At 34.9% G+C, this 27,735-nt stretch overlaps 2 protein-coding genes and 3 long non-coding RNA genes across 5 annotated transcripts; 3 read left to right on the top strand and 2 right to left on the bottom strand.

Moving 5' to 3' along the window:
• Positions 1–1,642: 1,642 nt before the first annotated feature.
• Positions 1,643–9,843, top strand: LOC136814858 (gelsolin-like protein 1). Its single transcript, XM_067071285.1, has 9 exons — positions 1,643–1,904; positions 5,182–5,271; positions 5,489–5,747; positions 6,018–6,208; positions 6,662–6,826; positions 7,613–7,650; positions 7,914–7,993; positions 8,336–8,541; positions 9,304–9,843. The coding sequence occupies exons 1-8, from the start codon at positions 1,833–1,835 to the stop codon at positions 8,515–8,517; spliced, it is 1,077 nt and encodes a 358-aa protein (XP_066927386.1). The 5' UTR covers positions 1,643–1,832; the 3' UTR covers positions 8,518–8,541; positions 9,304–9,843.
• An 863-nt stretch (positions 9,844–10,706) lies between these two features.
• LOC136814857 (uncharacterized) lies at positions 10,707–13,836 on the bottom strand. Its single transcript, XR_010847652.1, has 3 exons — positions 13,615–13,836; positions 12,186–12,436; positions 10,707–11,622 (listed from the first exon to the last, which is right to left on the bottom strand). It is a non-coding gene; the product is annotated as an uncharacterized lncRNA (long non-coding RNA).
• A 2,356-nt stretch (positions 13,837–16,192) lies between these two features.
• Positions 16,193–18,613, top strand: LOC136814835 (uncharacterized). The gene is made up of 3 exons (XR_010847649.1): positions 16,193–16,416; positions 17,697–17,941; positions 18,375–18,613. It is a non-coding gene; the product is annotated as an uncharacterized lncRNA (long non-coding RNA).
• A 152-nt stretch (positions 18,614–18,765) lies between these two features.
• On the bottom strand, positions 18,766–19,832 carry LOC136814834 (uncharacterized). Its single transcript, XR_010847648.1, has 2 exons — positions 19,583–19,832; positions 18,766–19,152 (listed from the first exon to the last, which is right to left on the bottom strand). It is a non-coding gene; the product is annotated as an uncharacterized lncRNA (long non-coding RNA).
• Positions 19,833–23,668: 3,836 nt separating this feature from the next.
• Positions 23,669–25,690, top strand: LOC136814881 (uncharacterized). Its single transcript, XM_067071306.1, has 3 exons — positions 23,669–23,805; positions 24,744–24,988; positions 25,496–25,690. Exons 1-3 carry the CDS (start codon positions 23,754–23,756, stop codon positions 25,688–25,690), a joined length of 492 nt encoding a protein of 163 aa, XP_066927407.1. The 5' UTR covers positions 23,669–23,753.
• Positions 25,691–27,735: the final 2,045 nt, after the last annotated feature.

The raw sequence follows: 27,735 nt of genomic DNA, 5'->3' as shown, positions 1-27,735 counted from the left end.
CTGGAAGTCCAAAAAAGGTACCCTTAAGGGCGGCACATACCGTACCCTCCATTTGCCTAAGTACCGGGGGTACACTATGGTAACCTGGGTACCAGAGGCCAAGTTTTCTAGAGAAAATATTAACTTTATTAACTAAATTATTTAACTTTATTAACTAAATTATTCGAGCTGTGATACTCACAGTGTAACACTATGATAAAATCCATGAGAGTAGCGAGCGAGCGACCTGCCTGTACCGTGAGTATCACAGAGCGCGAATAAATTTTCTCTTTGAAAACTTTACCTCTGATACTCAGGGTAACCTGCTAGACCAGCGTCCGAGATTCAAAAAAGGCCTTAAAAATGGTTTTCGTAGGGCACCCCTTAGATCAGGGCAAATTTTTGATATTATGCTCCTAATAGGGTGTAGAATTGAAAAAAAAATTTGCCCTTCGAATCTCCTGCAGTTTTCGAGGGAATCGATTTTTAGTTAATCGATAGAACTTATCAAGGGTCCCCCTTTACTAACGGTTTTTTCGAAGTCTGAAAATCAAATATCGGAGACTACCAACGGATTCAGCGTGAAAAGTAGATAAAGAAAATGGGGTTATTTGTTAAGTTTCGACCACCTGGTGCCGAGAAATGGCATTTTTAAGGCGAAAAATCGACGTTTTTGGCGTTTTCCGATGACGTCAGCATTTTCCTATGAGCATTTTCAGAAAAAGTCATTCCCACAGCTGGATAGCCCTGAATTAGTAGTATCCAAAAATGGTATGGTTTGTCAACTTTCAATGTATAGATCTTGAGATAACTCATTTTTAAGGTGGGTAATTATGCTGAAAAACTGCTGACTCAGCAAAAAATATCGATAATTTTCAATATTTAAACCAAAATATCTTGAGATCTAGACATCGAAAGTTAACAAACCATACCATTTTTGGATACTACTAATTCAGGGCTATCCAGCTGTGGGAATGACTTTCTCTGAAAATGCTCATAGGAAAATGCTGACGTCATCGGAAAACGCCAAAAACGTCGATTTTTCGCCTTAAAAATGCCATTTCTCGACACAAGGTGGTCGAAACTTAACAAATAACCCCATTTTCTTTATCTACTTTTCACGCTGAATCCGTTGGTAGTCTCAGATATTTGATTTTCAGACTTCGAAAAAACCGTTAGTAAAGGGGGGACCCTTGATAAGTTCTATCGATTAACTAAAAATCGATTCACTCGAAAACTGCAGGAGATTCGAAGGGCAAATTTTTTTTTTCAATTCTACACCCTATTAGGAGCATAATATCAAAAATTTGCCCTGATCTAAGGGGTGCCCTACGAAGTGACACAATCCACTGCCTCGGCCGCTGGTCTATGCCTGCTGGCTGACGATAAAACGAAGGCGGTGATTTTCATTATCTTTCTAGCACAAAAAGCAGCAGAAATTCCCGCGTTATCTCGCATTGTTTTGCTTTTTCGGTCTCGTAATTTTTGCCAAGCCTTTTCGAAATGTAAACATCACAGATATTTTATATAAAACACTAGACAGAGCTACTCCGTCCCTGCTGTTCCTTGGGAAATACAGAGTAGCTCTATCTAGTACTTTATATAAGATATCTATGGTAAACATGCTTTCTCTCTATTTTTACCAAACACAATAGCTCAATTTAGCTAATCTTTTGTTATGATAAAACCTAAAAAGGAATATGTAATGTTTGATAATAGGAGGGTGAAGGTGCAGCTAACTTTGTTGTTGAGTTGTCATTGAAAACAGAAGGAGTGGTTTGCCGATTTAAACGTTACAATCCAATCTTTCCAACAAATTTTTATTTGTGAAACCATAACCAAAAAATTACAAGATGCAAAAGGCCAAGAAATATGACTGGAAAGATTCCAACATGGCCCTCTTTGGGTCTGATACTGAGAAGAAAGTAAGTTAATTCATTATGAGCTTATCTCCAAAACCTTTTTATCACATCTTTAAAAAGTTAAGGTGTCTAGTTTTACTCTTAGCTAATATGGTTGATAATAAAAGATTTTAAAGAATTTCCACTTTTTTTATTGTATTAGTTCTCAGTGTGAAACAAGGCTTAAAATAAAGCCTTTTTTATTTAATGCTGCTGTTAGGTCTTCTTCTAACCAAAGAATTACAATAATTAATTAGATTAAGTCCTTGTATTTTTGACACTGATTAAATGATGAAATGTGCTACAACAAAAAGAATGGCTGCATTAAGAATCAACATGTTCAATTTATACATACAACATTTTGGTTTGATGCAGTGTGTCTTTATCTTCTGGTTCTGGTCATCATGATATATAAAAATTTTCCAAAAAAATAGGCAATTCAAAATGGGCTTTTATATTCAACCTTTTAACTTTACAGGAGTAATTGATGAAATTTTCCTTGGGGTCAAATCTTCTTTCAAGGGAATTTTGTTCATTTTTCAGATTCTCTAATCAGGTCATTACCGTCAACTGCTCTAACTTGGCAGTTACATCAATATGCCTTCTTACCTTTCTTTAAAAATATAAATAAAAGCAATCACAGAAAAGGACGCGAAAAAAAAGACATAAGTGTGAGAACAGAGTAATCAAACTCGTTAGAAAAAGTACCATTAGAAGTCATAAAAAATCAACCTGAATAAATGCAATCGAAATTCCAGAGAACTTGATAATTCCCCAAACAACATTACATTACTATGTCAAACTCCCATCACATAAATTTTACAATTACGTCAGAGTAGACTACGCTCACCACCGAAGAGGTTTATTTGGAAAGGGTAATTATATTTTATTGTTCGCTTCTTTTTTAAAGATTCGCCGGGTTGGAAAAGTATGAATTTCTTTTTACATATTTTACCTACCCCAAATATTTAGGAGGCTGTGTTTTAAACGAATCGTCAAGTTGAAACGAACGATAAATGTATCAAGGTCTGTTTTATTTACCCCCTGGTGACTTAACAAAAGAGACTTAACTCGATGTTACAATCCAATTATTGAAAGTTTGTCTCAGCCTTTTTATAATGAGCGAGACATACGTTCTCTGATTACGCAATTTTCATATTGACATTTTCGAGGCATTTTGATGTAACTGCTTGGGACGATTGGATTGGTTGAAACATGGGATTGTTGATATCTGGCCTGTATTTTCACTTACTGTTAAATCTCTTTGACAACAAATTTGTTTTGATAACTCCACCAAGTTTATCAATCATACTTCTTCGTTCCTCTTAGAGTGCACAGACACACACAGATTTTTTTCATGTTTTGATTTAAAAGCCTACTCGGTGCGAAAGAGAAATTGTGTGAAATTGCCGTTCATTAACTCAAATCAAATGACTTTGGAGGTTCGGTGAAATGGTGGCCGAATTGCTGTCCCATGTTTTGTCAGGTAGTCCCAAGTAAGAGCAGTTGACGGTATAACATGTCACAATAACTTTCACTGCGCGCCCTTTTTAACTTCTTTGTTTTCATTCAAAATGACCGGACGCAGATTGGAGAATTAAGAACGCCCGCCGTCTAATTGCCTATCGTCCGATGGGATTAACAAATAACGAGTGTGTAACTTGCCGCGCGAGTGACGTCAAATGCTCCATCGTGTTCCACTATAGATTTTTTTCATATTTCGATTTAAAAGCCTACTGTACTCGGTGCAAATTCATTAACTCAAATCAAATGATTTTGGAGGATCGGTGAAATTTACTTTTGAAAATCTTCAGGATTTCCGTAAGAATCTTTAAGGAAAAATCTTGGAATTTGTGAAATAGAAAATAGAGCAAATTTTATGGATTTTAAGATATGGATGACCAAATAATTATTTTCCGGAACCTTCATATCACAATTACTCAGGATTTCTAAGAAAAGAAAATTCCAAAAAACAGCGTCGCTCACAGGTAATGGTTTTTTTCTGGAACTGCCCATTACACTAGGTAAGAAAACTTTCCAATTTCTTCAGATATACAAAAATTTGCACTATCCAAACAATACAAATTGATAAATATTCTAATACAATAATGCCAAATGCAAATTTCCAAGAAAATTATTAAAACGTGATAAAGGGCATAATTCCAGGCATAATTATTCAAAATTTTCAAGGAGTTGTAAAAACGTACGTCAATAAATACCTGTGTAAAAACTTTCCTTCAAACAATTTGATGGTATAAATTTTTGCAGAGATCAAATTCCACTAATTTTCCAAATGCGCTAGAATCGCTCGCAAACAATTGGCAAAAAGTCTGGCGAATTTACCAACTCTCTGACTCTATTTTACTCAATTTTCATGAGTCGGCCGGGCGAGGCAAAATGATTATTTTTTTGATTGCCACCTTACTGCCAAACCATAGCTGTCAACTCTCTGGGGGCTTGGGCAAAATGGGTGTCAGGTATGTGTGAGTCATAAAGGTCCCTTTAAACCCTCAAAAGTCTCTCAAAGGGGTACAAAAGACAATAAGTTGGCATTGATTCTCTGAAAGGGTCCCAAAATTACGAAATATCAAGAATCAACTCCCTCAAAGGGTCATAAAATCTGGTAATTTTGAGCTTAAAATTGGGAAAATAGTTTCTCAAAGGGTTGCAAAAACGTCTAAATTCAGTCAATTCTCAAACTTTAGCTCAGACATCCCTGTCACCTTGCAAGCTAGTACTTACCTGAGCAATTCTCCCACATAGACCTTTTGATAAGCGCAATACTATTTTGACTCCAGTGGTGAAAATATTAATGACTCCACACAATAGCCTGATATTAGATCAATTTCCACATGTTTAATATTTATCATACTGTGGTATATAACTATTAACTAATAGACAGGCAGCTGATGCCATCTGAAATTTGGATGACTTTGGTACAAATTCTGTGTTGGTTTCTCTTATTCCCATATATTTACTGATCCTAAAAATTTTACTCGGTGTCCCAAAAGAATTTTGGTCAATAATGACCCTCTAACCCACAGTAACCCCCTGAAAATGTCAACTTTTAACGTCACACAGCAGAAAAAAATCCATCCTACGATTGTTCTTTGAATTAGTTTTTGAGGTTTGGCTTGGGTCAAGATTTTTAAACATGATGACCAACTGACTAGGAAATCAATGTTAGAAAAAAATGTGCTATGTGTAGTGACACATGAGCTCAAATGTTAGCTGTTAGGTTGATACTGGCATTTTTGTAACTAACTGGCTCTTATGGTTTATATTTTTGTTTTATCAACAGGTGAAGAAAGAATCAGCAGAAAGTGAGCCTGCATGGAAAGGAGCTGGTGAAAAAGTTGGTGTTCAAGTTTGGAGAATTGTCAAATTCAAGGTAAGGAGTGAACTCTATAAAGTTATTTATTCTAAAATGATCGGAATTGGCCCCAATCCTAATTCTAAACATAAAAAAATCATTTAGTTTTTTAAAATGTTATTATAATGTTCCTGAAATCAATTATTGATTACTTTTATTGGATTATATTAAAAATGTTCTGTGACAAATGAATTTTTAATTTCTCACAAGGTTTGATTAATTTTTCTTCCGACAGGTCACCCACTGGGACAAAGAACAATATGGCGAATTTTTTAATGGAGATTCTTATATTATTTTGAATACTTACAAAAATAAAGACAGCGATGAACTCCTTCATGACCTTCACTTCTGGATCGGAAAATACTCCACTCAAGATGAATACGGTACAGCAGCTTACAAAACTGTTGAATTGGACACCTTTTTGGATGATAAACCAATACAACATCGTGAAGTTCAAGGACATGAATCATCAAAGTTTAAAAGCTATTTTTCAAGTAAGTGACAAAGTATGTTTTGACTTTCAATTATGTTTAAAGGTAGTTTAAGGGAAGTTAGTGGGACACCTCTCTTTTGAAAATGTGTCATATTTTTCTGGGTGATTGGATATCCCTATACCATACTATATAATCCAAACCACATTCTAAAGCGTCAATTCTTCTTCTCCTCTTTCTAAATAAATCACCATTTAGGAAGGAGGAACATATTATCTATTTCTATCAACTCTTTTTACCATTTTTCATTTTAAACTTAACTTTTTTTTTCAGCATTTACCTTATTGAAAGGAGGAGCAGACACAGGATTCAACAGAGTTTTACCAGAAAACTATCCCAGCAGATTGTTCCATGTGAAAAAGGTTTCACGAACCAAAATCACTTGTACTGAAGTCAGTTTAAAGAAAGGAAATTTGAAATCTGAAGATGTCTTCATCATTGATGCTGGAAACAAAATCTACCAAGTAAGGATCTGTAGATGAACCCTCCCGTATTCTGCAAAATCAAATGTAATTTTCGAAAGGAAAAATCAGACCCGATTAGTGTTTTAATCATTTAAAGTACTTTTACTTATAAAGTTATAAATATTGAGTATTGAGAGAAGAGGTCAGCTGCTGATTGTACGAAAAAAAGAAATCAGAGCAGGGTACTCGATGTAACTCCTCACAAAGGGTATGTAAGGGTCGATCTGATATCTCACTTTGTCTATAAGGGTGTCAAAAATTAAAAAAATGTTTTCCTTTGAGCAAGACTCAATCAAATTTGACTATAATTTCTCTGCACTTTAATGGTCCAATTTCTACGTTTGTCCGTGCATTATGTGGCGCTTTTTTTTAAATCAAGTGCCCGCCGAGTTCAGGAAGTATTTTGTTTCTTGCATCGTAAAAAAAAAAACAATATGAAACTTATTTTTTTAGTGGAACGGTAGCGAATGTAGTCACGACGAGAAGTTCAAAGCAGCACAAGAAGTTGCTCGCATCAAAGGAAAGCGTGGCAAGTGTCGTGTTGATAACCTTGATGAAGGATCCATCTCAGAAGAACATCCAGCTATCATGATGTTGAAAGATGGAGAATCAAAACCTGTAAGTAATCTTTTTTACCTTCAGATGAGATGGAGTTTTTACAAGTGACTTCACTAATTGGTTATTTGAAGTAACGAAAATGACGCGTTCTTTAGAAAAAGTAACAAAATTGTTTTATTACTGGTTAACGACCAACCAATTCAAAGAGAGCTTGTAAAAAACTCAATCTCGTCCCTTTACCTTACGTTAAGAGAAGAAACTTTGGCGAATTGGCGCAATTCGCTAGTTTTCGTTTAATTTGGTGGAATTTATTTTGGTGAATGACCCGTTATTTTGTTAGCATACAGGATGAAAAAGGAGAAATATAGGTTGTTTTTATGAAAAATCTGGGCAAAATTGACAGTAATTAGATTTGGCGAGAATCAATTTTTATTAAATGGAATTTGCTAAGTTGACCGAAATTTTTCCTTTAAGGTATTTCCTTTTCATGAATTTGCAACTAATTGCTGCTTTAAAAATTCTAAAATTTTCTTGATATGTTACGAAGTTCTTAGCTTCAAGTTTCTCGTTTTTTAAACTTTTTTATTGATCTCACCCAGTAGAGATTTCAAGAAGGAGTTGAAATGGAATGCTTAACTTTTATTAAACTTCCCCATTGTATTGCATAACGTATGTTTGGGTTTAGTTTTTTTATTAGTATGTCGAATTAAAGTGATGTAATTTCTTAATCGAGCTGGACTTGTCATTAAATTACTGTTGAGGTTAATACAGTAATCAATGTATGTATCAATGTTTACCCTTCGTCGCGTGAGAGATAATTCGAAATGGTGTGTTTTCTTTTTTTAGAAAGGAGAAGCTGCAAAGGGAGAACGAAAAATGTTCAGGTAAGTTTTTAGAGATTCCCTTTAAAAAGTTTTGACCTTTGTTCATTTTCTAAACAGCATGTAATGTAAATGGTAGTTCTAAACTTATTTTGGTTTCTGACAATGCTGGTCAATTTGGAACGTTTTCGTCACACAATGTCAATTAAAAAATATATCTTCTTTGAAATAAATGAAAATGAATATCATCCCGGAAAAATAACTGATGTGAGATGTTAAATCAAAAGGACACCAAATTTCTTAATAATCTTACTTTCCATTTCTAGAGTAAGTGATGCTGATGGCAGTTTGGATATGGATGAGATCGATGGAGACATTTCCAAGAGCAACCTCACCTCTGATGATGGTAAATTTAGATTTAAGCATCAGTGTTCGTATAATCTTGGAACCATTCAAATGAGAATTATACTCAAGCTCAAACAGACCCGAAGCGAAGCAAAAAGTTGTTTTCCTTTTTTTTTTTTTGGTGCATAAATTACGTCACGATCAACGCTTACCTCGTTTTCAAAATATTCATAATGTTAATTGATTCCTAGATGAGTTCAAAAGAGGCTTACTCTATTCAAAAAAATACTTGTAGACTCAATTTGATCACTTTGGTAATGGTTTCAAAACGAGGCAGTCTGTAGATTTAGCTCCGTCTTTCGGCATTACCATTTGATTTTTCTTGTTTTTTGCCACGTTTTAGTCTACATCATTAATACTGGAGACCATGTTTATTGTTGGGTCGGCAAAGGAGCCAGCGTTGACGAACGAAGAAATGGATTGTCATATGCTTCCAATTATTTGAACAAGACAGAAACTCCTTACCTACCCATCTCAGTGGTGGCAGAGGGAAAAGAAAACGCCGAATTCAACGCTGCTTTCTAGATGCATTGACCACTTGGATTTAAGGTAAAGACTTTATGGTGTAAGAAAGAAATTTCTGTTGTCATTCGATGTGTTCTAGGAACCGTGCTTTTTTTCTCTCGATGTCTTTTGAAAAAGTATGTTTTTCAAGATAACAGAAATGCACTGTAAGGGTGGACATTTCAGCAAATCCAGGAAAAATTGCTAATATTAGTCCGAAAATTGTTTTTTTTGCTCAAAGAGACTTGAGAATTTGAGAAAAATATACCATAAGGGTATACATTTCACTGATATTTTGCTGCACTGTAAGGATGCGATTCTAAAAGTCATTTTTTCGCCGCACAAACCTTGTCTTTAGCTCTTGTATTATTCCTTGTCAAGCTTCTTCTTCGAAAATGTCTTCCGATATGTTGAACGACTGTAGGATTTGTTGGCTTCAAATCCTACCATAGAGATTCGATTCTAGCCCTTCGAGCTTATACTTCATTGGGCCCCCCATATGTTTGGTCCAACGAACCAGAAAATACTTTAGATTTTAATACCCTCTAAATTAGCTTAAGCAGCGACTCTCTAAACGTCAATTTTAAAGGATTGGAAACAATTTGGTAATGATTTAGAATATTGTCTCCAAAACTGTTTTTCTGGTGTCGCAACATGATAATATTGAAAAATATTGGATGGCTACGGCACTGAATTCAGAAAACTTATTGTGTTTCGTGATTATTATTAGGTTATCTTTGGACATCAGAATCTAGGTCAACTGATTAATATTCAAATCCATTATAAAAATTTATTTTCTGTTTATAGGTGATAAGCACCATCGATTCAAAATGGCTGCTTTTCAAACCACCAACCTATAAGGTTGATTTCGACAAAACGTCTACATAATTTATTCGTCATTTTCGTCCAATTAGAAATCACGTTTTAAGAATTTTCAACGCATAGTATTTTTTAGGGGGAATATCATTTTTTTTAATTTTGATTTACTTTTTTAACATGTTAATTATTTTTACACATTTCATTTATTTACTTTTCCAGTGCATACATTTTGGTTTCCACAAAATTACAACCTGAAAATAGATTTCGTAAAATTTCTTTTTGTCTCTCTCTAGAATTTTGAACCAGTTTCGATCGCATATTAGCGTATTTTTGTACAGTACAAATGTATATTTTTCGTTATTTTTGTCATCATTTAATTTCAAAATTTTTAGTTTAGCCTTCTATATTGGAAATCTGATAAAAAAAGTCAAAATATTATACATACAGGGTTTGCAATGTATTTTACAACGATAATATGTATCAAAAAAAGAAATATTCAGTATCTAGAAATAGAATAATTCCACAGTACATAGTTGTTACCTTTTCTTCCTTCCCTTTATTAAAAGAAAATTTATCAAAAAAATTGCCTTGTTCAAAAATACCAAAACACGTTCCCTTTGATATTCCTAATTTCATACACCTCCTTCTCACAGACCCACTGGGAACCCTTCCTACTGGAAAAATTTACCAAAATATCGTCCCCGGTGGGAAATTATACTCAGACTTTTTTCGCCACAGAAAATAATCAAATAAAACAATCCTCACTGCAAAATATTTACTATTTTCCCATCCCCACTGAATTTTCTGACTAGAAAACAAAAGAATTGAAATCCCCAGCCATAGAAAATATGTATCGATCTCCATCGAGTTTCATCCTCTACTCCGTTATTTTCATCATCACTAACTGAAAAAAAATCCTACAGGGAAGGGGGTGTTTTCATTCTTTCATACATCTGGAATACTGTTGACCATCTTCTTTAAGTCGAAAGCATCCACCGAAGGGGAACTTGTTCTACTGAAATTGGGACCAGCTGGAAAAATATGGTCTGTTCTACTCAAGATTGGGGGACCAGCTGGAAAAATATGATCTGTTCTACTGAAGATTGGGACCAGCTGGAAAAATATGATCTATTCTTATGAAAAAATAGTTTGATATCCAAAAAATAAGGTGTCTAAGAATTTCCTATCTGTTCTGAGGGAATTTCAAAAAAGTCAAAAAGTCTTTGAGATCTGTTCTTTTCCTTCTGAATGTGAATGTGGTTGCCTTGAGTGGCAGCTGAAAATTCTCCATCTGTTCTACAAAACATCTAGAAATTGTCGATCTGTTCGCACAAAATACTTAAAGTTAAACTGTTAGCTGGAAATTAATTTTCTGTTCTTAAAAGTCCTTCAATGTCGAGCTGGAATTTAGCGATCTGTTCTTATAAGATTTCGTCAGCCCTGGTAGATAAGAATAGTTAACTCGCGTAAAATCAATCGCCTGGTAATTTCGTACCTGTTCCGAAAGTTTTCTTACCTCCTAGCTGGAAAAATATAACTGTTCTGAAGTAAAAATTTCTCCCCTGGAAAACGAGGAACTGTTCTTAATTTCGGGGAAATTTTTCCAGCTGGCAAATCAGAGCAGATATTTGCAAATTTTAGGTCGGTGGCTGCTTCTGTTTTAAGTCTGTTCCAAAAAAATTTGCAGTCTACACATTTTGATACATTTCTGCAGAAGGAGAAAAGATATAACTACAAGTAATACCTCGTTGATAAGATATTCGTAAGTGGATGGTTTTAAGGCTTTCAAAATTTCGAAAATGAAAAAGTTCAAGTTTCGGAAAAATTCTTGTGCCAGTAGAAAAAATCTTTAATTTTTTCATCTTCATTTTTCATTTCCATTTTCTAAATTTTTAAAAGATTTTGAAGACTTAAAATAGTCCGGTTAAGAATATCTTTCCAACGAGGTATTACTTTATATTTTTTTCCCTTCAAGCAGAAATGTATCAAAATGTGCAGACTGCCAATTTTTTTGGAACCAACTTTGACAAGATGCTCCAAAATGATCATTCGTCGTCTGGTATCTAGACTCGAAATTTTGGCTGGGATATCCATGTCGTTTTCATTTCACTCAAGAAAAATCAATAACCCAGAAATCAAACACAGATAAAATGTTAAATCAAGTTTTAAGCCAGTTGCATTTGTCGCTGAAGAAGTCCAGGTCTTATACCACCCATATGGGTCAATTTCATTTGCTTGACTCGTTTGGCCAGCTCTGTTAGCTTGTTTCATGTTGAAATTACATCCATCTTCGTAACACCACACAGCCTATAACATAAGTGTAAAAAGAAACCCTGACATCGATACTCTTTCGGTTCACGCTTTTGAAATCAGTGCCATCATACAATATGTATGATGCAGCATAGGGTCAACAACTATTAGTACGGGCCATTATCGATAGGGCTATGCATGATGTAATGAGTGAAAATGAAAAATCTAACACCCCCTTTGTCAACGAGGCGTGATGATATTTGAGCAGTCTCAGATTTTAAGGCGTAAGTTAATTTACACCTCCTGTCTCACAGGCTCGATGAAATTCTTCTTACACAGCGGAAACGGAAATAAATATTTCTATCGAAAGCCCAATGGGGATAGAAATTCTATCGTTCCAAGCAATCAAAAAAATCCAGTTGGGATGGTTTTGAAGTGCAATTTTTTTACATTGAATTTCGAATGGGGCAAGGTCAATTTTTTGCTGAAATTATAGGATATTTTTCCTACTAGGGACAAATTTTGATCGCTCAAAGTTTAAAGTGGTCTGTAACACAGGGGTGTTAATTCACAATGACGTGAGCAGCTTGGCTGCGAGTCTAAATTAGCTGTTGCAATACCTTACAGGTCAGCATTTTAGGGTCGATTTCTTTTTGAGTCACACAATATGAACTGCTCTCCACGGCACAAGTTTTTGTTACAGTGCTAAAAACTTCAAAATCTAAAGCACCGTTCTTTAAAACTCGAATCTTGGTGCTTCCAGATCGTAGGAGACAGGAATACTGTGGTCCATCACAAGTCTTTGTTTTTCTTGTGTTGTTACAATACGCGTGAGTTCCAGAACAGTCATAACATTTGATTAATAGAGAATCTAAAATGTAGATGTGTATAGTTTGAAGCCTGCTAGAAAATTTTCATCCCGAAATAAAAAATTCGAAAAACTTCAAATGTTGAAAAAAAAGAGGAATTCACTTTTATAAGAGAGCCAGTTCTTAGGATCTCAGGGAGTGGTCAGAAAGTATTTACTGGGGGGGGGGGGGGGAGTGGGGGTATTTCAAAACATTTTTCAACCCCCCCCCTCAAAAGGTTTTAGAAAATTTGAACCCCCCCCCTTGCTATAATTTTTTCCCTACACTCTAATTGATTGATTAAGGTGAGGGTTATACTTACTTATACTTGAATGGTGACTTGTCACATATAGAAATCGGGTTTAACTACAGTAACTTTCTATATTGTGAGTGATCCTATAAGCCTCAATATCAAAATGTTGTGCACTCATGTGGGGAGGACTACATTATTATATAAAAGGCAACAAGTAGCTTGATTTCAAACGTGCAGGGGAAAATAATTTAGTGACGAAGGAGGCGCAACCATGGTTTGCGCCGACAGGAGAAAATTGATTTTGGACCACTGATTTCCTTCAAGCATGGCTCTTTTTCGGAATGATTCTGCCTGAATCATATTGAATTTTAAAATTGAAGTTTTTCTTTGCATATACAATATCTCGATATCGTAATAGTAATTTGAGTTGCATTTAAAGTGTTATCAGAGATTAAGGAGGCGCAACCATGGTTTGCGCCGATAGGGGAAAAATTTTAATTTTCACCACTTTGGTCGCTAAAAGCACTGTATTTTCAGCTCTTTTTGAAAAGACTAGACTATGCTGACATATGAAATTATAAGAGCTCTCTTAGTCCACTGAACCAATTTTTACACAATGTTAAGATACCTATAGGAACCGAAATGGTGAGGCTATATTTCATGAATACAGAATTAACCATAATACTAAATATAAAAAAATTTCAAATCCTCAAATATGAGCCATAAGGGTCCCTTTTTCACACGCTCAAAAAGGGGTACAAAAACCATTAAAGAGCAAATTGAGTCGCTGTAAGGGTCCAAAACTCCATCACCAGTAACTTTGGCTCGGACATACCCATCATCTCGCCCTCCCCCTCCGGGATAAAAACGTTTTCCCTAGAGGATAAACAAATCTAATTTCTTATCCTATTCAAAACGTAACTACTGCGTTTGAAAGTATTCACAAACCTTTTATAGTAGCTGAAACCACCAAAAGGATGAAATAAATTTTGTTATACTCCATTCTCGAGCTTGTTTAAGTCGTGGTCAGTGTGATGCTCTTTAACGTTCAACATTCATCTTCTCTCTCAAAACGACATATTTTCATGATGATTATAACTTTTTGAAAATATTAAACTTATTCTCGAATGAAAAAGTCCTTTTGTGAACGATTAGTCGTCAATAATTTATTATTGAGTTTACAGGGATTCTAAAACAAATACATCAAACTTATTCATTAGAAAATATTCCGTTTTCCCGTTTTTCTCTGTCGAATGAGTAATCAGAGTCGTATAGTTTGGTCGCGAGAAGGCGCTTTTGAATCTTTATTGTCTCCCTTTTCAGATGAAAACTCTTAGTGAACCTGACCTTTGGAGGCCCTTTTTCAAATGATTCAATATTTTACGCCTACCGCCTACTTAGCCTGTTTCAAATTTAAATAAAAACGCCAATTTAATGTAACCTCCAATAAACAAAGTAATAATCTACAGATTTAGAATACAAGAACCAAATCTTCATTTTAATTTATTCAGTTTATTCATTACATTTTAGCCAAAAGAACTCTATAGCGTTCTGCGTTGCACACGTCATAATTATTTCAACTAGAAAATTGTACGAGTTCCAAAACATAGTTCATTTCGAAATGGTTGTAAAACTGTGAAAGTTATTACCTTTTTCTTTTAATATTGTACGTAATTAACGCCTCGAGTGACTTAGGGCAAGTCTCAAAAACCTAACAGTTTACCCTAAGTTTTCGATACCAATAGCAGCCAGATTCAGAGATCTACTTAGGGCTCTAAAGTACCTCTATACCTTAAGGTTTCAGGGCCCGGTTGCTACGTAATTAAATATTAACCTAAAAATTAATTATTAAAGAAATTGTAATCATGACGTCATAATTTGATCGAATTTGGTGACGTCATGAATCGTATAATCGCTATAATATAAAAAATACATGTCCAAACTTTCCCAAATTTTTACCAAAGATGCATCTAACTGAAATGTAACTTTTTGAAAAAAAATTTTTGGAAAAATTGATGACGGCATTTTTCGATTTTTTGCATTTTTTGATGACGTCATCAAAATCTTCAAAAAATTTTTCATTGAAAAGTTCGGCACCATTAAGATGTGTCTTTGGTCCAAATTTGACAAAGATTTGACATGAACTTATAGAGTTAAAGCTATTTTACGTTTTATGACGTCATAATTTGATGACGTCACAATTCACACTAGTAATTAATTTTTAGGTTAATATTTAATTACGTAACACCGGGTCCTGAAACTTTAAGGTATAGGTCATCTAAAAATCCATAAGTGAATCCCTGAGAATGGGTGCTATTGGTCGCGGATTCGGGATTTGCGATTTTTAAAAATCTAGACACGCCCTAACTCACCCGAGGCAAACGAGGACGGTATTGCAAGTAAAAATGAATAAATTTGTGCAGATTCATTTATCACTATTTTTAAGGTTCAACACGGTGTGCTATTGCATGCTATTTTCTATTCAATTTCCAGGGAAAAGGCAGATATCTGGCGTCAGTCGAAAACCTGGCCTACCTCTGTGACCCAGCCATATAGCCTCCCGGCCTACCCTATGGTCTACCTTATGATCCACCGAAAAAAATCTGATTCGGTTATCATTTTGAAAATGTGTAAACAAATTCTGAGGCTGGTCTAAGATAAACAAACAGAATAAATAAATTGACATAGATTTCGCGCACTTTGATTGCGAGTAATTTTATTAGCTTTAAGATAAGAGAAACATACTACGATGTGAGCACCTAACCTCGTTATGTTAAGGATGTTATGCATCGTCGGGCCAGGAAAGTGCTTGGAGGGGGATTTTTTCGCAGTTAAGAGCCACTGGAACCTCTATTGGGGCACACCTTAGGCCAATTCCCCCAGAATACTCTAAAAGGTCCCTTTTTAGCTCGCTGGCAAGCTATGGACCACCCCTGAAAAATTTTTCCAGTACTAATTCATCACCAGAAGTCAGCCAGTTGCCTAAGACTCCACGCACTATGAGGCCAATAGTTCAAATCTGGGTCAAAAAACTTTCACCAAGTTTTGATATTCTATGACTTTTTGGGTGTAGAATCCAAAAAAAGTGGTCCAAAGGTCTAAGGTCAAAAGAGTGCTTAGTCATAGAGATTGATTACCGTGAGGGAAAGAAAATCATGAATGAATCCTATGAAATAATAGAATACCAAATGATCAATCAATTTGAAGAATAATGATTAGGATCGAATGGATAATTTCCTACTATTTATAGGGTGGGGCTTTAAATTTTTTTTGTATGAACGTGTTTGGTCTTTGCTTGAAATCAATCAGTAAATACCCTTTTAGTACTCCAGAATTTGTAGGAGGGAAGGGAGAAAATAAGGATTCAAAAGCGCTTTCTCGCGACCAAACTATATGACTCTGATTACTCATTCGACAGAGAAAAACGGGAAAACGGAATATTTTCTAATGAATGAGTTTGATGTATTTGTTTTAGAATCCCTGTAAACTCAATAATAAATTATTGACGACTAATCGTTCACAAAAGGACTTTTTCATTCGAGAATAAGTTTAATATTTTCAAAAAGTTATAATCATCATGAAAATATGTCGTTTTGAGAGAGAAGATGAATGTTGAACGTTAAAGAGCATCAGCTAAACTGACCACAATTGAAGTTGAAAAAAATACTGCAGGAAAAACTCTTCTTGAAATAACAATGAATAGAATTACTTTCTTCTTGTTTTTTCTTGCAACTAATTTGTGCTACAAAGGTATGAAATGAAAACTTTCTCTCATATGTATATTCTTATAACTTTTTTACTTCATTTATACACTCCCGTTTCACAGACCCACTGGCACTAGGACCCCCGCCCCACTGGAAAATTTGGCCAAAATTTCGTTACCGGTGGATAAGATAACTTACAATTTCAAACCACTGTTATTAGCCTATTTTATAGGATTCGTGTTTTAATACATGGTATTATTCTCAAATTTTTATTCTCAGAAGTTCCAGCGGGACTGTGAGACTGTAGACTTTATTTTAACTGGGGCGCTAACAATAACAAATCAATATTAGGGTTTGATCTCAATTAAGCTACGATACAATAACAATATTTTCATGCTTAGACATACAGTAAGTGGCCCCTAAAACATCTATCCAAATTTAAATCTTTCTAGTGAATTCAGAAAATAGGGAGCGTTAAAAGCTTTTCTTGTGCTTCAAAATGTTTAGTTTCTTTCCCAAAAGATAATTTTCTGAGAATAAAGGTTTTTGTATGATTTTTTTTTTAGTCAAAGTTGAGTCATATTTTTCTAATAGCCCCCAAAACGGAGGTTTAGTTTTTTCAAAATATCTTTATCATAAAGCATAGCACCAACATCAATATCAATTAGGTATCAAGGCAATGCTTTACGACTTGAAAAGGTCAAAATTTACTTTTCTCTTTATCTTCATACAAATGGTTGTCAAAACGGAGGTTAGTGGCCCCAAAAACGTCGATTCAGTTAAATTGAAATTGTTAAAAGCCCATCACTTAAACATGTCTCGAATTAATAACATGAAAAAATAATTAGTTTTTGATGATTTTGCACAAAAAAAAGTGTTTCAGGCCTGGCTGAGTGCAAAATCCCGTGCAAAATACTAGCAGTCTCTAATGTTAATTTTATCGTGAAATATTTCGAATTTCCTGGAAAACTTTGAATTACTGAGCTGGTTTGTTAGTATATGTTTATACTTTCCAGATTTACCCAGTTTTTAGGGGTTAATTTTCAATCTTGTTTGACTTTTGACGGTTTTAGTTTAGTTCAAAAAAATGGATTTTCGAAATTAATTTTTGAAAAAAAGGGAGAAGAAAATTAGCCATGTTAAAAATGATATTTTGGTATCTTTCTTTTTTCGGACTCGGAGAAATGTGTTAGGATTGAATCTTAAGCTTTTCCAGGTTTTAAAGTACAAACATAGCTCATTAAGACAAATGCTCCGTTTTGGGGGCCATATACTGTACGGTGTCAGAATTCAGGTGCACAAATAATACTGATTTCAAATGTTTAGAAGTTTCTTCATTGAAATGCTATACGTGTTCAACTCTGGACGCCGAAGTTTGTCGTCTTGAGCAAGCACTTGATGAAAGTCAACTCGAATGTGGTGCAAGAACCACGTGTGTAACTATGACGTATGAGCAATTTTCAAGCGGACAAAAAATCAAACGGTTTATCAAAAAGTGTGGAATGGCTGATTCAAGACGATGTAAGGATAATTGTGAGAATGTTGAACACCTTGTCAAAGACTCGTGTAAGGTGAGCTGAAAGTTTGCTCGTTTTTTACAAGAATACCCAAATTTTTTCTTTGGATATTTTTAACCTTTTGAGTTTTAAACTATTTTCTTGTAAGTAATTTTGTCCATTTTCCTCAGAAATCGGGTTCTATTTTAGGACCAGCAATACTTTCATTTCCCTAGCGAGGGGAATATAAATTAACTAATATATTGTTTAAAAAAATGATATCCTTACACTAAAGCGATTTGTTACGGTATGCTAGCCCTATTCGTACTAGGGGGGGGGGCTCAGACAGGGAACTCTATTTTAAGGGAATTTTAAGGACATTTTAGATTTTATTTACTTTCAGCATGTTCATCAGTTATGAGGCTTGGTCCAAATTGACACCTAAGAATTTTATGCTAGATATTTGTCAGTCCATTACAAATTATACTTTTAAGTGTTTTTCTTGTAGACATCATGCTGCTCAAGTAATCTTTGTAATGAAGAAGTAAAGGAGGATATTATTTGGTATGCACTAATTGGAACACCAAACTCAAGTCACCGGATATTTCAAGGAAATTTCTTCACAATATTTGCTGTCATAGTTTCAGGAATTTTGTATTTGGTATAAATATGAGTTTTTTGACTCTTGTAATATAAGTTTGACTTGACTTTTTAAGAATTTTAGTTGAATAGAAGGAATTTTTGTTATGAATTTGGATAAACATTAATGTCAGGAATTTTCGCGGCCAGAAATGTTAATGATTTTTTCAAATTTGCTATAGCTATAAATTCATAATTCGTTGTTTTGATATTCTTTTGAAAACGTAAAACGAACAAATCAAAGTATTCGTAAATCAATATTATTCAGAAAACTTTGACTTTTTACTTTTTCTTACATAAATCTACAAAATTATCGAGCAAAAGTTTAATAACAATTAAAAAGCAATAAAATTAGTAATGTCTCCAAAACTAATCTCTCGGTTGCCTCTGGATAATAAACGAATATTGATCAACGGACATTATTTCGAGGAATAGTCAAGGTCAAAACCATTCCAGTTAATTCAAAAGTAAATTAATAGCAAAACCACCAACAATGACCAAACCAGAATAACAGTGTACTTTTTAATTGGTGCTGCTCCTGAAGTTTTATGCCAACCATAAGGGTCAACTTGATTGGTCTGTATTTTAGCACCCTTTTTTATGTCCTTCAAATCGAAATTGCAAAAATCTTTGTAACACCAATTCGTCTAGAAATAATTAAAATGGTATATTAACTTTATTCACCCGTCTTAGTTTAAAATCTACCTTTGTTAACGTAAGTCTGTTTCAAAATAATTTGCAGCAGAGAGAATTTGAATTCTATCAAAAGTAACAGCCTTTTCTTGTCTAAGCTTTAGACTATATTGAAACAAAATTCAAAGTTAATCCCTTCTAACAAAATCTGAGATTCTGAGATTTTGGGGCGTAGAGTGGGTGATCAGTTATCAGATTAGGCCTAGGAATTTTCCAAACCCTTTAGTGACCTTGAAAAACTTCACCGGGTCACTGAGACAGAAGCGTATGAGCGCTTATTTTGGAACTATTAAAAAAAACTGGGCACTAGCAAAAATGGTACGATATTTGACTCTAGAGGAATATTTGAAAGTATCAGTTGAATAATGTAGAATACAAACCTACCTGGCATAGAAGCATGTTGGGGTCCATATCTTGCTTATCTTTGCAGTATGAGGACTGTGTTTCCACACCGCACGATTTGGTGACGCTTGTCAAAATTTCATTTCCTAATGCACCGTTCTTTATAACTTGAACACGGGTAGTGCTCGAACTCAACAAGCAGGAATACTGTGGCCCATCGCACGTCGTTGTTTTTCTTGAATTGTTGCAATACGTGTGAGTTCCAGAACACTCATAACATTCGATCGATAGAGAATCTAAGAACAAAGTTATGTTTAAAGCTCCATCGTTGTAAAGATAGCAACATTTTCACTGGGACAGGGACAGCGCTGAAATAATTTGCGACAGAAAGGTTTTGTTTCATTAGCTGATTCTCAGTCAATAACAGGATTGCGGCAAATGCCTTAAAGTCAAAACCCGAAGCTTTTATGGTTTTTATTTAGTTTAAGATTCAGTTTCGTTAGATGTTATTCATTTCAGATTCACCCACACGAGTGAGCGGATATGTGTAAAATACAGACCTGTGATAAATGTCAGCCAGAAAAGTATTTTGAAATATTCTTGAATTTTGTCCATATTTCATGTAGATCTCGCCACCTAAAAAAATTGAACTGTATTGTGGGCAGAACCAGTTGATGTTCTTTTCGTTAAAAGCTAAAACTACTCGACATATTTTTCATCTTCTTAATTTCTTATATCTTCAAAAATATTTAACTTATTTCAATACAAAAATTCTTTTGTAAAGGATTAGTCAATAATTTATTATCAAGTTTACAGGGATTCTAAAACAAATTGATGGTTGTAAATATTCCCCCGTTTTCTCCTTAATATGAGTAATCAGAAAACGTTTTACGAGATGAAAAAGGTTTTTTTCTTAGATGTCGATTTTCTGCTTACTCCCCTTACATAGCTGAACAGTCACCGAACTACCATTAAAAAAAAGAGATTCTGCTTTATTGAAATTAGCTCATTACAATCTGACAAAAATACTTTAGAGTATTCCCTTGATCATTCCAAAAAGAGACATGTTAGTTTATATTTTTCAATGACCACCCCTGGTTTACCCTTAAACATACATCAAATCGATCCCTTGCGTTGCATATCATCAAATGGACACTACACACTACGGTCATTAAGATATTTTAACACCTCTTGGCATTTAATCATCTAACCCAATTTTCTGGAGGAATCCATTGTTTGAATTAACAAAAAACTTTTTCTAATTTTATGAACTATAGATTTAGATTTAAGGCTAAAAATGTTGAATATAAGAACTGCAAGGTCTACGACCGCTTTCGGAGGCAACCCTCGAGTCCCTTTCGATACCTATTTACCCGAAGGTAGGGGAGGCCGCAACTTTTTCTCCCTGAATTGCTCCACTTACCCTTGATCATTCACTTTATTACTGAGAACCAAGCAAAGAGGGATCGAGTACGAAGTCTTTGGCCGAAGATTGAAGCCTAGACCTTGCACTCCGGAGCCGGATGCTCTACCACCGCACTACAGTCGCAATTGCATGTATAGTATACATAGAGTAAATAAATATTTTCTATTGCTTTTGAAAGTCAAGCAACAGGCCTTTTGAATGGCTATGCTTTTAAATGTACAAAAGGAAAGAAAAGGATGCACCTAATGAAATTAAAAACTCAATTTATAAATATTCTCTTTTTATGCAGAATCTAGCCCCTGCTTAGAAAACCATCACGGTCCTTTTCAGAGATATACATGTTTTTTTTATAAGCATACAAAAATCCAAAAACAGGCTCAGAGATGTTTAGTTTGAAAGCTTAATAAGGATGAAAAATGCTTGAGGGGATGTTTAAATCTAAAGCATAAATTTAAGGAAATGCTGAAAATCCGTAAAATTCCAGCCAAAAAAAGCCAAAATCAGGGAAAGAATATTTTTCGTAGGCTCAAGTAATGCCTGCCATATGCTTAATTTTTCCCCATATCTGAGCCTAAATATGCTTATAAGTGCAATGCTTGTAAAAAAAACATGTACTTTGCATAATGTTGGCCAAAGTGATACCCCGATTCTAATAAGTTTTACTGGTCAGGATAAAAGTCTTGAAAGATAAGATAGCACTGCTGGCTTTGTGCACGTGAGAAATAGATACCATGATACAGTGATGACACTCGAACTACGTGACAGAGCATATAGCTCGTCACAGGCGTAGAACGGGCATGAGTGACACCCCTCGCCACAATGTCTGACATTTCACCCACACTCTTGTATCAGAGTAGTGGTACTCAATTCCCCTCACATGGTCTGGGTTGACCAGGGCGAAGGTGTGTTCACTTGTCAAGTGAACCGTAGTATACCACATTGGGAATCGAACTCAGATTGTGACAATCTGACCTGTAATCTGTGTCGAAATATATTAAGCATTTTGGTTACTTCCTTGTCTTTAGAAATTTAGAGCTCGGACAAGAAAGTTGCTTTTGGACTTATCTATTGATTATAATAGAATATTTCGATTTGAGAGGGGTTCATAGACTTCCAGGCTAAATTCTGAGCCTTATTGGACCATTTTTTAACTTTCGGATCCCCAGATCCTAAGGTCCTAAGTCTAGCATTAAAGCTCAGAATTAAAGCTCTACCCTTCAGTTCCAATCAAAGTAAGAGTGTTTCCAAATCATTTGTGAGTAAGATTTCATGGGAAATTACGTTTTTTCTCGAATATTACGACCTTGATGGACCTTGTCATAAATTACGTCACGAACATCACTTGCCTCGTATCCAAACAATTACTATGGTGATTATGTCTCTTGAGACATTAAATGGTTTTTTTATGAATAGGAAGTAGTTTTAATACAATCCACTTGGAGTTGATCACCATGGCAATAATTTCAAAACGAGGCAAGTGATGTTCGTAACGTAATTTATGAAGGTCTATTATGGTTGTTCAGCAACCTCGTTCCCTGCGCATTATCAGCTTTTTGATGCTTACTGATAGCGCTAGATAATTATTCTCTGGCGTCAATCAGTAACGTAAATAAAGCCTGGGATACACGGGGACGAGGTTGGTTGTTCAGCCAAAACTGAATTGCTTTATAGTTAAAAACGAAAGCGAAAGCGAAAAAGTTCTAGTCTTTGTGTAAATGATTGAGAGTTGATGTTGATGTTAACTAATCAGCGCGCTCAAAAGCTCATTTAGATTTTTATCCTTAGTTTAGATGAAAAATATCACAAAGCGTTTCGCAAACCTGGGCAGGTTCTCTTACGGTGTTATGACCTTTTGAGTAAATACTAGCCTGGGAATCCAAGCTCATAATCTTAGAAAAAACTAAAAATACCTCACCTCACAAAGTTCTAAAATTATAGAGCTTGGTGCAGGTAGATTAGTCTGACACAGAATGTTATAAACAGTCTGTGTATGAACCCTTGTTGACAGACTTTCTGAACTTTGGAAACCCAGGCAAACACACATAATCAACTTACCATAAAAACTCTTTCAAAAGCTCTAAAGACTTTCAAAACTATTAAAAACCACATCAAAACATCAGCCACATGTATTTAGACTTCCAGCCAACAGCCATTTTGTTTTGAAATGAATCTATGTTTTCATTTTCATTTGTTTTCCTTTTTTCTGCAGAGTCAGCTTTTTCCATAAATTATGCGCGCGCATTGAAATTATCAAAATGCGCGCGAAAGTACTGCTAAGTAATACGCCAAAGGCTGGCCAATCAGGTCGAACCTGCATTGCAGGGAAAAATGTCCCTGCAGGCGAGTTACCTGCACCAAGCGTTAAACCAGCAGCAAAAATATCATAAACTAGACTGTGAAAAAAGTTTAACGCTTGGATTCCCAGGCTAAGTAAATACGTGCCATGCGCCATCTCTCCACTCAGAGTTTTCAAGCTCAGTTGATTTTCTGAAAGCCAGTTTCTATAAAAAAACGTTTTCTGATTACTCATATTAAGGAGAAAACGGGGGAATATTTTCAACCATCAATTTGTTTTAGAATCCCTGTAAACTTGATAATAAATTATTGACTAATCCTTTACAAAAGAATTTTTGAATTGAAATAAGTTAAATATTTTTGAAGATATAAGAAATTAAGAAGATGAAAAATATGTCGAGTAGTTTTTAACGAAAAGAACATCCACATAGTCAAAGAAAAAGAAAGTTTCAGTCACTTAAGTTATCATCACGTTTGCAAAATCAAATAGGAATGACTGGGAAGTTTGTTGCAGCAATTTTTATTTTCGGAGTCCTTAAGAAAGGTGAGTAATAAAAATTCACGCAATGACGCATCTTTTTTTTCAAAATTCACGCAATTTCTTTTCAAAATTCTCGCACCTTCTGTTCTTTAAAAGCATTTCAAATCACGCATTCGTGGAGCTTTTTCAAAATTTCTACGCATTCACGTAAAAAAAAGCCCATTCACGCAACCACACAAACTGCTGTGGAGGGGCCTTAGAAATATAGGTGATTTACTGATTAATAAAATTACAATCAGGGTCGAAATATATTGGGAATTTTGGTTAATTCCTCGTTTTCAGCAATTTAAAGTTCGGGCAAAGCTTTTGGGCAAATTGATAAATTTATTGGAATATTTCAATTCGGGAAGGCTATATTCTGAGCCCTATTGGACCATTCTTGGACTTTTAGTTCCTCAGACCCTAAGGTCTTAAGTCTAGCGTTAAAACTCAGAGTTAAAACTCTAGACCCGTTCAACCTGATTTAAAGCACTTCCAAATCGTTTGTGGTTGTAAGATTTCGTGGGAATTTCCCTTTTTTCTTTGTAACTAAGTAAACACTAAGTGGCTTAGTAGATAAAGATAAGTGAAGTTTAGGAAAATATACTTGGATTATCATTCATGATTCAAGAATGTTGTTAAAGGTTTCCATACAAATCATTCTTGCAACGTCATGTTTAGAAATTCTACTGACTCCAGTATCAAAACCATGATGAGAAATATTTAGTACACGAGTTTACTAATTATGCCTTTGTGCTATTGTTGCTATGCTGGAGTTTTTAATTAATCAACATGGCATCGCGTCCTGCAAAATTTTTTCGTGTCAGCAGCTTTCGAGTTTTAGCGTTTATATACTTTGAATCGACAACCAGCATCTTTAAAGTCAAAACGTTATAAGTAGAAGCAGTGTCGCTTACTCAATCTATCTATCGGTAATAATATAATACCTTCTTACGTTTAAGCGGATGCTGTAAAATGTTACACTTGTTCAACATTGGGTGATCCACAAGTTTGTAAACTATGGCAAGAAATGGAAGATAATCAGAGGGAATGTGTCTCTGGATCAAGATGCTTGACAATTTCATACAAAGAAAGCCATAATGGAGGTCAACGGCCTCGATTTGTGAAGAAGTGTTCAAATCCAACACTGGATGTTTGTGATTCACATTGTAAAAATGTCAAAAACGTTATTCCTAATACCTGCCGGGTAAGAACTTTACTGGCCCAAAATCGGGCCTTTATTAACATGTCCTCTGGGAATCAATCACCATAGCAATATTTTAGAGATGATGTAAGCGTTGTTCGTGACGTAGTTTATGAAAAGGCCTATCGCATCAAAAGTAGTGATATGAGTAGAAAATTACCTTTTATTTAGCCTGGAGATCCATACGATTTCTTCTGTTATTTACTGATGGCGAAATGAATAGCATGGTGGTTTTTGGGCTATGAGTTTGAATTTACCAACTTTAAATGACAGTTGAAAACAAAATTAAATTTTGCTTTTATTTTAATTTTTACATGTCACACTTTTTTAGAAATAAACGGAAAGTTTCTGAACTTGTTTTAATTTTAGTAAGTGAGGACAGCACTAGATTCGAATTTCCTACAGCAAATTTTTTGAGACAAAAATCTGCCTCAAAGGACAAACCTGCCCTGTATACATCAGATTATAAAAATGATTTGACTCGAATGTTTGTCTTATTTTCTTTCTTAGACATCATGCTGCTCAACAAACCTGTGCAACGAAGAGGTGAACGAGAAATATATCTGGTATGCTTTCAACACAGGAAAGTCAAGGTCCAACAGCGCCAATACAAAGCACATGAAAAATGACTTGGTCACCTTCTGTTTGACAAGTGTGTCTATTTGTTGGCTTATGTACAAAATTAATGTTAACAATATCTTGTAAATAAGTAAGAATTTTTACAAATAAAAATGTTTATCGAACTATTTAAAGTCCGTCCATTTGCTTTGAATTGTGCACTAGTCTTTTATTTGCTTCCGGGGGGGGAGGACGATTCCTGGCTTTTAATATTATTTATTGGGTTTCTCTCTGTTTTAGAAGTTGAACTAAAAGTAGAACAAATACAAAGTAAGTACTAACTTCGAACTTGAAGTCAAATTACTACCACAAAAGCCCTAGAATAAATCTTGATCTCACCCACAGTATTTATAGAAATAAACACTGTAGGCGCTGAGAGAGAAACCCTAGGCTATTTTCATACGTTACTGTCCCGTTCCGCTCTGGAATGATTTCCGTTACGGATCGAGTGGGTTCATATTGGTTTCGGAACGTTTTGGAGCAAGAAAACGGAGCATTTCCGTTCCGATTAAAAAATTGGAGCGAAACCGTTTCAATCTGTTTCGCTTTGTAACATCTTCTTTTCCAACGATTCCAATTTTGACGTTCACACTTGTTTCGGAAACGTTTCGTTTCGTTTCGGAACGGAACGGAACCGTAACGTCCGAACATGGTCTAATAGAGATAATTTTCAGAATTATTATGTAAGGGTTCTTTTAAGTTATTCTTAACGTGTAACAGTTCTAGGTGGCCAGGATACCGTTGTAAACAAATTACTATCAACAGACTTAAGGCGCTATCAAATTGAGTTCTTGGTTTAAACCCTTGGGTTTTAAGGTTTTTAGTTTGTTGATCCAAAAGTTCTCTCGTGATAGAATGGTGTTTTCAGCTGGCTTTTATTTCCTTCGATATTTCTTAGCTGTTCAATGATCGTAAATTTAGCACCTCTATTGAGTGTTTGCACGCTGGAATGGTGTCTTCTTTCGGATGAAGTGCATTGCTTCTGTGGCTGTTTAAGCGGACGTTGAAGGGTGTTTCAGTTTTACCGACGTATTGGATCTTGCAGATTTGACATTCTAGTATACCCTGAGTATCAGAGGTTAATTTTTCAAAGAATATATTAACCTCTGAAGACCAATAATAGAAATTTTATCGCGTATGTGTCAATCTAATCACTGTAGAAAGAATCAAAGATGAAGAGCAAATATTACCTTATCAATCTCTAGCAGATTGTACCAGTATGCAGTTTACTATTTACGAATTCCCCAGAAACCTCCAAGTTTAATTGAAGTGAGTTTCTTTCGAAAGAAATCTTTTACATGATCCCCAAATGTATAACAGTAATTACTAAACTATTAATTATGGAAATGTCACTTTAATTGAATCGAAATAATAGACAGACTTTATGTTATGATTCTCTATCACTGACTCTTTTCAAAAAGCATTCATGATATTTTTTTGTTGTGTTTTCAATGACGGGAATAAAAATATCAACTTTGAACTTCATCCAAGATCTTGGATGGTCATCATGGTTACTTTTGTCTTCGTTGATTGCGTGATGAATAGAATCTCGATTCGTCGGCACAGCGTCAATATATGATTTTGACCTGTGCTTTCCACGGTAATTCTAGTAGGTAGATGACGTATTTGCTTTTACAGTTGACATTGTGGAATATTTTGAACTGGCGTTTTGTTTGTTGTGACACGAACGTGGAGGTTGTGGTTACTTGACGACAGCGAAGGTTTCTGGAATTTGTGAGACATGGGCGACATTTGTCTTCTCTCAATTTCTGAAAATTTATACAGTTCTGAAAGTGCTTTTAGAAAACGAAAACAGAGAGTGGTTAAAAAGATTCATAAATATTTTAATTAGCTCTAAATTCGTAAAAAGTTTCAGGTAGTGAAGACAGATACTATTAAGAGACGGATTCGACGTCGTGATCTGCAAGAAAGAATCGTTATACTGAATGGATTGTTTGCGTTTGGACGTTGACGGCTGATTCCTTACACCACAGAATTCAATGGAAATTTATTTATCGTGCAAACAAACGTATCTATAGATGGACGAGTGTGCTGTATTAAAAGGGAGATACAGAAGGCGTATGGCAATCTCTAAGACCTCTGTTGAATTCTTACCTTGTAAGAAATAACTG

Source organism: Clytia hemisphaerica, unplaced genomic scaffold (genome assembly GCF_902728285.1).
Source record: "Clytia hemisphaerica strain Z4C2 unplaced genomic scaffold, Clytia hemisphaerica genome assembly, whole genome shotgun sequence".
Taxonomy (NCBI): Eukaryota; Metazoa; Cnidaria; class Hydrozoa; order Leptothecata; family Clytiidae; genus Clytia; species Clytia hemisphaerica.
Note: the sequence above shows the minus strand (reverse complement) of the source record. Positions and strands in the feature narration are given on the sequence as shown.